Source organism: Anas acuta, chromosome 2, assembly GCF_963932015.1.
Source record: "Anas acuta chromosome 2, bAnaAcu1.1, whole genome shotgun sequence".
NCBI classification, from domain to species: domain Eukaryota; kingdom Metazoa; phylum Chordata; class Aves; order Anseriformes; family Anatidae; genus Anas; species Anas acuta.
The window spans coordinates 109,767,295-109,779,460 of record NC_088980.1 but is presented as its reverse complement, the minus strand read 5'-3'; the positions used below and the strand labels follow the sequence as shown (position 1 = coordinate 109,779,460).

Genomic DNA, 12,166 nt, shown 5'->3' with positions numbered 1-12,166 from the left:
TCTCATTGATTTTTATTGCCAGATACAGATGAGTTTTATGTTAAAGAAGTTAATCAGCCTTTATTTGTAGTTCCTCTGTGCCATGAAATCGTGATGTCTGGCCAGTAGCCTTCTCATGTAAAACTAAGTTTAGATAGAACTGAATTACATGCAATTATCTATTAGTCATGCTAACGTTAAATAATGCACACTGGAAATGTTACATGATGAAGATGAATGGCTCTTTGTCTCGAACAAGTACTTTGTAATGTTGATATGGGAAGCTCGTGTTTGAAAATAGGTGGCTGTTATCAAATAGAGGTTTGGGTTGGGAAAAAAAAAATATATTTTTGATTTCTGTGAAACATCAATCAAATGGGCTAGGACGTAGGGCAGTAAAACAAGCTGAGTTTTGTTCCTGTGGTCAGCATGTGACTGTGGCCAGGATTTTGAAACAGAACCACACAAAATTAATGGATCTTTAATTTTATCTCAGTGTTCCTAAGACTTAGGGTCTGAATATTCAAATGTACCCGGTGTTCACAGTTCAGATCAGCTTTAGGCAACACAAATTAACGTTGACTGCTAATCACCGTCTGCCTTCAATAACTGCCAGTATCCAGGACCTTAGTATCATGTTACAATTTCTCTGTTGTAGTAATCAAAAACAGGGGGAGGGCAACAAGACTTTTTGTGGTTTCCTCTCAAAGTTTGTGAGCCTGTGAAGTAACACCTGATAGCCCTGCTGCAGTCCCTGTTACACCGCTGACCTTTAAAGAGTGGGTCTGCCAGAGCTGCAGCACTCTTCAGATTGAAACCCGGAGAGGTTGCATGTGGAACCTCTAATTTCAGTTAAAGTAAGGCTGGTATCCCTGTCCTCTCATTTGGGATACTTGTTTCTTGTAGGCATTGGCACAGAAAAAGTGTTTGTGTGAGGGACTTCAGAAGCAGAATTGTGAAAGTGGGGGTATTGCCTCCTTAACCCAGAAATAATGAGTTTCTCTCAAATGTCTGTGAACAAGTGAAACAATCCATGAGCCCTGTTACAGCTGTGGGTTATCAGAGTGAAGTCATTTGCTTTAAATTAGTCTTTAAAATGGCGTAAAATAAAATTACAGTTTTAAAAGGGATAAGTTTCCTCTTTGGGCCGCAAACTATCCAGGGTGGAAGAAGGCAGGAATGACAGTATAGTTGCCAACTTGGAAAGGCTTGTTTTCCCACATGGCTTCTGAAGGAGAAGACCAAATTAGCAATTTTGGACAAACAGATATATTTATCCTTTTCAGGAAAGTACCTCAAGGTGTTTTCCAACCTAGCTGATTCTGTGCATATGCATAGGTATGTGCATTTTTATTACAGCAAAGCTTTCATGCTGATGGGAAACCAACATGGTAGCTTTTCACAGGGACTGCTGGCTTTATGAATATTATATTTTATATTTTCTCCACAGGGATTTTGTACTGATATGAAGTCCCGCTTGGTCCTCTGACAAGACCTTACTGTTTTCACCTTGGAGAGGAGAACTTAGCCACTGGGAAAGACTCTGATGCTGGTACTGCAATGCTGACTTCCAGCTTGACCACTATGAAGAATCTTCCTTCGAAGAAGAGGATCTATTTCCTGCTGAAACTTGTGTGCTTTGTCAGCTCCGTGTTAATGTTTTGTGAATTTTTAATTTACTATGTGGTAATTTTTCAATGTCAATGGCCAGAAGTGAAAGGTGGAGCTCACACAGGTAACACAGAGACTTCAGCTTCAGTCTTGAAGGCCATAATTTTAGCTGATACTCACCTGCTTGGTGAAATCAAAGGACATTGGCTGGACAAACTACGAAGGTAGTAATTTAATTTTTTGAATCTCTATCCTGTTTTTAGAGTTTTTAATAGTAACTAACGGGACAGATGTTTAAAACCAATGTTGCTGTAGTCTTAAGAAATGCGCATACTGCTTCTGAGTGCCAGTCTGTACCTGGACTAGATAATAAAGGCATTAATGAATGGGACTTAGGTGGTGCAGTCTTAACTGTTCAAGTGAGTATAGGTACCTGAGCATTTTAGATAGGTCAGACAGTCTTTTCCAGTGTGTAATTATTTTTTACAGTGCCTTAAAAACGAGCCAGATAACATTTATATCCCCACCTGTTAACACCTTCAACTGCAGAGGTAAGGAAGCCAGTAGAAATTTATTTCTGCAGTAAAAGAATGGGCACCAAAATTGTATTTAAAAACAAAGGTAACCCAATCCTATGCCTACTGCACAAAGGCATGGCTTTTTGGTCTAAAAAAATGCTAAAAGAAAGTATGATTCTAACATTATATGAACCTTGTAAACTTTTGCTGAAGAAACAATTGCATAGTAAAACACATTAAATAATTCCATGTTCTAATAAATTGTTATTTAATGGAATTGTAGTGAATAAAAATAAACAAACTGATATTACTTCTTGCATGACTCTGTTATGATTGTGTTGCTGTGGAATTACCCAGCAGGTAAGATGCACCTACTGCACTTAAACCTGGTTTCTAAGTGTTTAATTTGAATTTCATAGTGTGTAGGAGCCATCTTCACATTCCTGTCAGGCCGTGTTCGTGTATTATGACGTGAGGATCTAGAGGTTTTGCAGTGATGACTGGGTATGTATTCTCTCTTTAGGGAATGGCAAATGGAGAGATCTTTCCAATCTGCCATGTGGTTACTGCAACCAGATATTGTTTTTATTCTGGGAGATGTCTTTGATGAAGGAAAATGGAGCTCACCTCAGGTATGACATGAACAGCTCTCTTATTTGAAAAAATGAGGATTGCTTGAAGGAAATGGAAGGCAGAAGGAAGCACACACTAGGTATGCAAGGCTTTGTTTCATGTTACTGCAATTGTCCTACTGATAGTTTCTAGTGTTTTAGATACTAGTTGAGATGTTGTGATTCTCCTTCATTTTTGGTGGTATCTTGACATTTTTACCTTTTTACAAAACTTGGAAAATGAGAGCATCTCCCTGAGTGTGTGCTTCTGTGTTATACATTATTGATTCCTTTTGATATTGTGGAACAGCATTAATTTCTTCATTTTTTATTTTCATGCAGGCATGGGCTGATGATGTCAGGAGATTTCGCAAAATGTTTAAGTATCCAGCTTCTACTGAACTGGTGGTTATCGTTGGAAATCATGACATTGGATTTCATTATGAGTAAGTCCTTTCAAGTGCCAACATGTGCAACAGCAGCCTGGCTGGTATCAGGAATAGTGCAGCCAGCAGGACCAGGGAGGTGATCGTCTGCCTGTACTCTGCTCTGGTGAGGCCGCACCTCGAGTGCTGTGCTCAGTTTTGGGTCCCTCAGTACAAGAAGGACACCGAGGCCCTGGAGTGTGGAGCCATTTCTCCTCAGAAAGAGCAGTCAGGCATTGGGACAGGTTGCCCAGGGAGGTGGTGGAGTCACCGTCCCTGGGGGTGTTCAAGGAGAGGTTGGACGTGGTGCTTGGGGACATGAGTTAGTGGGTGATATTGGTAGGAGGGAGATAGTTGGACTAGATGAACTTGGAGGTCTCTTCCAACCTTAATGATTCTGTGATCTACAGACAACACACCACAGGAATACATTTTAGAATAGTTTTTAGGCTACTTTTGTGCTTCTTGAAACACATGTGAGGTTGTTCAGGGCTAGTTTTTCTGCATGGGCAAAGTCTTGAAGCTACTTTTCCTTGTTTTGGGCTTCATTGTCTGCAAAGTGCTTAGTCTAAGCATATTCCCTTTCCCATTTCCTCAGCGTGGAAGAGTGTAAGTGTGCTTGCTCTGCTGTGCTTCGGTTGGATGTCTGCTTACACTGATGTGACTAGGGCAGAATTTCAGAGCTTCCCTGTGATTTTGCTGAATGAATACATGGTGTAAATAACGGAGCTGTAAGCTGCATGAATGGTCTAAAAAATGCAAAGCGACTGTGTCAGGTTATTTATTATAATGCCAATTTCTTACCTCAGTTGTATTTTTGTCCTGTCACACAGAATGACCACATACAAGGTAAAGCGATTTGAAAAAATTTTCAACTTTACTTCAGGAAAGCTAATAACTCGAAAAGGAATAAAGTGAGTATGTATATATATATATTTTCAATGTTTAGAGTAGTTATTAGTGGGCTAGGAGACCTAAGCGATGAAGAATGAGAACTAGAAGTGAATTTCTTATAAAATAGTATGAGAATATTATTAATATGCCTAAGTTCTGTTATGATTATTATTTTTGATCTAGCTTGTGATACGTTAAACATGAAGCACTTTGAATAAACTCATAGTTTGATGTGGAGGAGAAGCTTTTGCTTTAAGCTAGGCCAATTTTCTTCTAAATGGAAAAGTACTGAGGAGTCGGAATGAAATTCTCTGGTTTGCGATTTTACTTCCTTGCAGCTGGTAATGACCCATGGCTGTAAACATAGCAGAAGAATAGGATCCAGTAAAGAAACACAAACAACCCCCCCTCCGTGCTTGCAAGTTAAGAGTTTCATTAATTTTAATAACTTCTTTAGTCTGCAAAACTTAACTCTTGTTCGAGGAACTTGGGAGCACAGCAGCTGCTTGTCCACAGGTTTTCCACAGGGTGGGGCAATGATGCACAGGCTGGTTTTGACTTTGACTAGACCTTGTTACAGGGCTTGTTCTCATCCTTGTCTCTTTCTGTAGCTGTCTGTGTGTGCCCTTCTGGTACTTTTGTATATCATGCAGGAGTCTGATGTGAGAAAACAGTAGTAGGTTTGTGGAAAAGCATTGGCGTGATTAGGTTATAATCACTCCTGTGAATGTAAGATTAAAAAACTGGAAGGTTACACTAGTTCCCTTAATTAAGCAGACATTTAGAATATGCTGAAAAGATCCAGAATAGTGTTGTCTTCACCATCTCCCCCCCCAAAGATATATGAGCTTAGTGAATGCCCAGTGTAATGCTGTTGTTTATCATGCAGATATAGGGTCCTCTAGAAATGTATTCCAGCTGTTCAAAATAAAAGTTTTTTAAGGAATATCTCCATGTCCCCTTCCATTAATCAGCACAGCAGAATTCCTGCTTCCAGTTGCAGATTGTACGTCTAGTATCATATTCATTAATTGAAAAGAGACGTGTTATTAATGAAATGTTACTGAATAAACTCTTTTTATAATAAATCTGTTAGAAAAGCAGATTAATCTGATGAAAGAGGATTAAAATTTGGGGGGGTGGGAGGTAGCATCTCTTAAACGGAGGCAATCAACTCATTCATGTCTGGTAAACGTTCTGAGTTGAGCTGGAAATGCAGCTCCTCCTGCAGTTCTGACCGAGGGACTAAACAGGTACCAATCTTGTGGTAGAAAGTCCGTAGAAAGTTGGTTTGAAACCTACAGGGAAATCTTTACAACTGTAAATGCAGTTTTCTGTGTGACAGACCACAAAGTATGGAACAGTGTTCAGGGTAGACAGTCAAGTACAGTGATATATTGCTTTTCAGTTGTTCGAAAGGAATTGGATGTCTGAAGTGATGTCCCAGATGCCTGAAATGTGCGTGGGGCTAGAAGCAGGTTCTCCTTTCCTTCAGAATTCCCATTAGTTGGCTTCTAACACTCCACTAAAATACCACTTAGGAATTGATAATAGTAATAAAAAAAAGGTGTAAGCATGAAATACAGCATACAGAGTATCGTGCAACCTAATTAATAACTGATTTATAAAGCAGCCTACCAGGTAGAGAAATGTCTATGGTATGGGTACTCCAAAGAGGATTTATAACATTGTGGCTTCTGAAGCCACAATATCCTTTCATTTTGTTGAGCTGTGTTCAATTTTGGATCACTTGCATTCCATAAAGTAAGGTTTATCCACATGTGCACGAACAGCAAATGCTTTATTGTCCTCACTTCTTTCTCCCTGCCCACGCCCTGGTGTTTTCCAGCTTTGTCGTAGTGAACAGTGTAGCCATGGAGGGTGACGGCTGCGCTATCTGCAGTACCTCAGAGGCAAAGCTTGTGGCGCTTTCTCACAAACTGAATTGCTCCCAGCAGGTAAGAATTTATTCAAGATGTGATTATAGCCAGCAACTTGGCCACTGGAATTGAAATATTGATACTGCAGAAAGAGTCAAGATATAATGAAGGCTTTCTTCTGAAAAAAATCAGCTTCCAATTCGTGTTGTGACTTGTTAGCAAATCTCTCTTCCTCATTTTCACTTATCATTTTTACCGAACTGCTCGCTGTGTTGCTCTGCACTAATGGTGTTAACTTCCTTGTAAGTGCTGCCAACTAGCAGAGGGTGCAATTTCTTCTGTTCCAAGGAATGGCAGAAGCCCTGTAACCCTGCACTTTCTGTGAGGTGTATAGTAACCCATGCATTTAATTTTTTGCATGTTGTTCTGTTCTATATCCTTTCAACTGATTTTTTGTATAAGTTTTCTGATTCTACTGGAGTCCTAGCTCAATGGCCTAGTAATGTTTTTGTCATATTTTGTCATCAAATCCAGTTGCTCCTCATTTCGTTCCTCTTCCCGTTTTCATAGGCAGACTGGACACAAGGTAGGCAGCATGATTTACAGGGTTGGCAGTCAATCAGGAAACCGTCTCTCAGTGGAAAAATGGTCAGACACTATCTGCTGTCTCTCTCAGGCTGCCCTATTTGTCTTTTGCCTTGCATGTGGAAAGATTGACAACAGATTCTACTGTTACTTCCCATGTTCAGAAAGAATGTAATTGTATTCACAGCACATACAGAAAGAGAAATTCAAGCACTGCCCATTGACCCACCGTAGCGGCTCTTAAAATTTCATACAGTGGACAGTATTTAAATACTATACTCTGAGCTGTTACTGCTTTTCTCAAAACATGAAAAAAAAAAAGGCAAAAAAACCCAACCCCTCAAAACCTAGCTATTGTGTAATTCCCTTCCCCAACTCTTTGGCGTACGTAGGTGAAGACAATATGTATGGATTGATTTTATTCACAGAACTGGAATCATTCCAACAAAGGGTGCAGTGACGTGGAAAAGCTTCCAGCTTCGGAACCAATCCTTTTACAGGTGTGTTGGAGAGGGGGTGAGGCAACACGTTGAGGTGTTTTTAGTGCATCTGTGACCTTTCAGGAAAGGCCGGACCATTAACAACTGATCCTTGCTTTGATTTTCTCCCAGCATTACCCTCTCTATCGGAAAAGTGATGCTGAGTGCAGTGGAGAAGATTCTGCCCCTCCAGAGGAGAAGAACATCCCATTTAAAGAGAAGTACGATGTACTGTCTCAGGAGGCATCACAAAAGGTTTATACATTAGGAGATCGAGTATCGGTGGGTGGGTGGGAGGGACTGTGGCACGGGTATACAGGTACCTATAGATTAGAACCTTTTGGAAAGGACAAACGTTAGCTGAAACACAACGACCACAACTGCTCCTGCTTTAATGTGGCCTTTGTGAGGCTGCTTGTTAGAGCTGTTCCCTTGAGGATCATCACGATCATGGCCTTGATTCTGCAGGTGATAAATCCCGGTGCTCTTAAGTGTGTTGCGCTGCTCTTATCTCTAGTGTTTTGCAACCTATGTGATGTGTAGATTATTGACAAACCCAGCAGAAAGTCCAATGCTTTGAGAGTACTGCTCTTGCTGCAATAGGAGCTACAATAAAATGTAAAGTCAAAACATTTCCAGAAAATCTAGTGGGCAGTGTTTATTTCCTTCTGCATAAATGTCTTTGCTCAAGACTGGCAGTACAAGATTCTCTCTTAGACAAGAAATCAGCATTGCTTTATTAAAAACAAGATCTTTCTATTTGTAACTGTTGACACAGCATGCTATTGGCTTTGTTTTTCTGATCAGTATGGCCAGAAAAAGTCTGGTACTTGTGATAAGGGCTAAAGGGGAGTGATATTACAATATCAACAGATGTCTTACCGGAAAACAAAAGTTTATACAAAACACTTGGTAAGATTATTAGAATTCCCACATATTCATTCTGGCAGAAGAAAAACTGGGTCTTACGCTCAGTGTCTTTTCAGTCATGACTTGCTGTGCTTTACCATTTTGTTTTCTAGCTGCTGTGGTGGTTTCGTCCCCGTCTGATTCTCAGTGGGCACACCCATAGTGCTTGTGAAGTGCTGCATGCGGGGAAAATTCCAGAGATCAGCGTCCCATCGTTCAGTTGGAGGAATAGAAACAATCCTAGTTTCATCATGGTAAGTTTTAATTTTTTTTTTTTTATTTTTGTCAGATAACTTTCATAAATAAATCAACATGGCAGTCAGCTATATTTTAGAACTGATTCTACCTGTAAAAACAAAAAATAATAATAAAAAAAAAATTGCCTACCCACCCAACCCACTCAGTACACTGCATCCACTTTATAAAGTACATCTGTGGGAGCCACATGTTCCGTGTGGTACAAAGCAATGCTGTTCAAGGTCTAATTAGTATATGGGTACAAGCATCTAACAGTTTCTTATAAAGAGGGTGCATTGTAAACTATTGACTTGTAAAAATAATCAGTATTGTGCACGGAACAGTAGAAAGACTCATTTTGCTCGGTTGATTTACCAACTACGAAAACAAGACCGCGTCCACCTCAAAGTTTCGCGTGGTGATCATGGTTTTCAAACTCATGCATTAACCACTTCACACAGTGAAAACGTTGGTCACATGCCAATAGTCTGTCTCCTTGTGTCCAATTCACATTTTATACAGTGTGTTGGTTATGCTCTCGCAGGCAGTTCCAGTGCTCAGTATATCCTTAGAGGTAAAACAATTAGTTCCCCAGTTCAAAAATAAAACAGAACTCCTAGAAACTTGGAGTAAGAAGCAAAACCTACAATCTGCTTAGAGTAGTCTGTGACTCGGGCTGGTGGGGGGAGAATCTTTTCTGTATTTTTGCTGCTGTTGAGTTTAGGCTGCTTAATACACAGATAGCCCCAAACTTTTAAATTCGTTTTTATGCAACTGTTAGTATTTCTTGTTGAAAAGTAGTTCTGTTTATTCCATATTCCTGAGAGTAGCTGCCTTCAAACCACATAGGCTCTCTGCACACACCAGACAGTGCATCTTCACTGCAAAACAAGAGGTTGGCTAATTAAAGTTGCATCATCTTCACTACTGTTTTAAATCAGCCTCAGACTGTTGTAAACTTTAATTAGAAGTCAAGCCAAAACCCAATGAAGTTCCCTGTTGCTGAAGTTCACGTACACAATTTGGATTAGCCAATGTGTTTTTTGCAGCATGTACTGGGTAGGAGGAGGGTTCGGGGTGAGGAAGGGGCACATTCACAAAACCTAACTTTAGCCTGGGAAGGCTCCTTCCAGGTTGGTTAACAGCAGCTAAAGTTAGGCTTCTCTAGAAGGCAGATCCAATGAGGAGCCCAGCTCTCTGGTTACTCTAGATGGAATAGAGGGAAGATTGGCATCTGGGCTAACGTTGGCCTGGTGACTGTTCCAGTTAGTGCCCAGCACCACAAGTATGGGCTCTTCAGCCCCCTGGAGAAGGCACTGGTACTAGGAAACTGGCCCCAACCCTTGCCACCCAACACCGAATTTAGAAATCGGGAGGTCTGACAGCCATGGTGTTACTCCTGATTTAGAACCTACTGTAACAGCAAAGTGACAGTCTTCGTTTCTTTTCCAGGGCAGCATAACACCAACTGACTTCTCCCTCCAAAAATGCTTCCTTCCGCATGAGAGCACAGTCTTTACTATATACTGTGCAGCAGGTGCTCTGCTCGTAATCCTGATACTAGCTCATTTTCAGCTTCTCACTCCACCATTTTATTTTGCTCAGCATTTAATCAGTAAGCATAAAGCAGTATGAAGAGCCAAACATCTGCATTCAGTCACTGAAATACCAAAGCTGAGAACAGTCAAACATCAGACTATATTCATGCCAGCAAATGACCTAATTTGATTGCTAGTCTGAAGGCAGGTTGCATTTACACATACCATAGAAGTCCTATACAGCTGATATGACTACTACAGGATAAATAATTAACCAAAATGAACGTTTCATGCTGTACAAAAATACTGTATTCTACAATCAAATGAGTCCTTTTCCTGCTATAATTTTTGTATCAAATATGTATATTAAAAGTTTAACTGTACATTATGTAAATCCTATAGCCTCATCACTTATCTGCACTAGTGTCTTACCCTGGTGGAGGCTCAGTCCTGCAAACTGGAAACGTTTCTCTGTTTTATTGCTGCATGGCCCTTCTAATGTCATAGGTCTGTTTGTTAGGGTCAGGCAGAAGCTAGATACATCAGCACTGAGAGATGCAGATTTCCGTAACCTTTATAGGATGTCATATGTAAGGGACTGTAGTTTGGGACAAGAAATCTTCCAGTTCCTGACATATTAAACTGTTAGCTGACTACAAATTGCAGTTATCGCCTACCAGACAACAACAGGAAGAAGCCTCGCAGATCCAGTTTGCTGATACACACCTGAAACCTGCTTTAAAAAAAAAATAAATTAGGGCGACACCTCAAGCTGCTATTTTTAAAAAGATGTGCTATGATGAGCTTAAAAAAGAGGGCCCTATTGCATCCCAGAGATCTGTGTGGTGAGGGGCCCTCCAGTTGCCGATCTTCTGCAAGAAGGAAGGTCAAATACAGCTGCAGTAACATTATCCTATGCCTTGGCCCTCAGTCTACAGACAGCTAGGGATAGGAATGCACGTTAGTTTGGATTCCTGCAGGGCCGCCAAGTTTTGTTAGCTTTCTTGTAGAGTCACATTTTGAACTGCACTAGCTCTTCGCTGGGGAGGGGGAGACTGCCAGCACCGGCAGCAGCATGGAGGGTGTAAGGTCTGAGCTCAGCCTCGTTGCGTGCCGTGTCTCAGGGAGGATGCGACAAATCCTGACCGCTTCTCCCCACCCGCCCCAGGAAGAACAGAGGGGCTGCTGCACACCAGGACCGGCTTTCCTTCTGGCATTCCTGCAGCGGCTGGGAGCTCTAGCCTGAACTCTTGGGGTAGGGGTTGTTTTTGGAGAAAAGCCTATCCTTTGTTGTTCGTTCTGATTCTTTGGCATGGGAAGCGAGGGGATCTTTGCATCTGGGGATCTTGTTTGCTAGCTTAGTCCACCCAGCCTTCCGCTTTCTGGGAAATATCTGCTGACTAAATTGAACTGACACGTATTAAAATATACACCTTTCTGAGAAGAGGAGATGCTCATATTAGAGTATCTAAAAGGGGGTTATTTATCATCAAATAGAAACAAGTACAGAATTTGGCTGTAGTCTGACTTTAAAAGATGACTGATTAAGGTTTCTAACTAGCAACGATGTGGATAGTAAATCATTAATCAAACCTGCTGATTTATAATGCCAATGCTGGGAATGTGTTAGCTCTTAATCTCTCCCTAAATTTAAAATGAAGAGTGGGAATGGTCCGAAGTGTGGTAAAACACTCTATAAAGTAATGTAGTCTAACACTTCTCTAGGTTTCTGTTATTGCAACTGTAATTTTAGACATTTGTACAGGTTATCTTGGACACAGGAAAAGTATATAGTCACAGACATAAAACACCTATGTATAAAATATAAAGCAGTGTTATAGTTACTAAAAAGGACATGCCTTATTGCTACAGCAATTCTTGCTTTTTATATATTGTACTGTACCACAACTTGTTTTGAGAATGTCATTTGCATAAATTATTCAAGTTTGAGAAATATTCACACATTTTGATTCTACAATATTTAAAATAAAACAATTTTCTAATGTGTCTCTTTATTAAAAGAGAAATAAAAATGTCATCTTGTAATTCTCTTAGGCCAGACACAAGGGTTTATACACCTTTTTTCTTCTTTCTCGCTATTTACTTGCACAATGAAAGCCGCTGTTGGTACAAAGATTGAAGAGCTCTATATAATGGTGCTTTACACATTCACAATCGGTCTGTGCAATTGTGAAGTTCTATGAATGACCAAAGAATTACCAAACATATTTTCTAAATATAAAGGAAAAAAAAAAAAAAAAGAATCCTTGGTTCCCATTAAAACAACACCAGGTTGCAATTTGGACACTCGAATGAATTCCAATGTTTTAAAGCTGAGACTTCAAAAGAGAAAGGCATGTTTGCTGCAACATCCGGTGACTGTAATACCTTACTTGGAAAGGTAAGTGGTTAATTTGCATAATTTATAATTTTTATACTAAAGAGCATTTTTTTTTATATAAACCAGAAAAAAACCCCTAAACTCTACAGATAAAGTTCT

General features: G+C 40.2%; 1 protein-coding gene across 4 annotated transcripts in view; it reads left to right on the top strand.

Moving 5' to 3' along the window:
- MPPE1 (metallophosphoesterase 1) overlaps positions 1–10,054 on the top strand; it is a 28,497-nt gene extending 18,443 nt beyond the window's left edge. For all 4 annotated transcript variants that reach the window (XM_068671666.1, XM_068671663.1, XM_068671664.1 and 1 more), the window contains 9 exons: positions 1,430–1,814; positions 2,632–2,740; positions 3,062–3,165; positions 3,978–4,058; positions 5,888–5,996; positions 6,932–7,003; positions 7,115–7,237; positions 8,005–8,145; positions 9,581–10,054. In XM_068671666.1, coding sequence (XP_068527767.1) covers positions 1,540–1,814; positions 2,632–2,740; positions 3,062–3,165; positions 3,978–4,058; positions 5,888–5,996; positions 6,932–7,003; positions 7,115–7,237; positions 8,005–8,145; positions 9,581–9,763 — 1,197 coding nt within the window. In that variant the 5' untranslated portion in view covers positions 1,430–1,539 and the 3' untranslated portion in view covers positions 9,764–10,054. The remainder of the gene's footprint in view (positions 1–1,429; positions 1,815–2,631; positions 2,741–3,061; positions 3,166–3,977; positions 4,059–5,887; positions 5,997–6,931; positions 7,004–7,114; positions 7,238–8,004; positions 8,146–9,580) is intronic.
- The last annotated feature ends 2,112 nt before the right edge of the window (positions 10,055–12,166 follow it).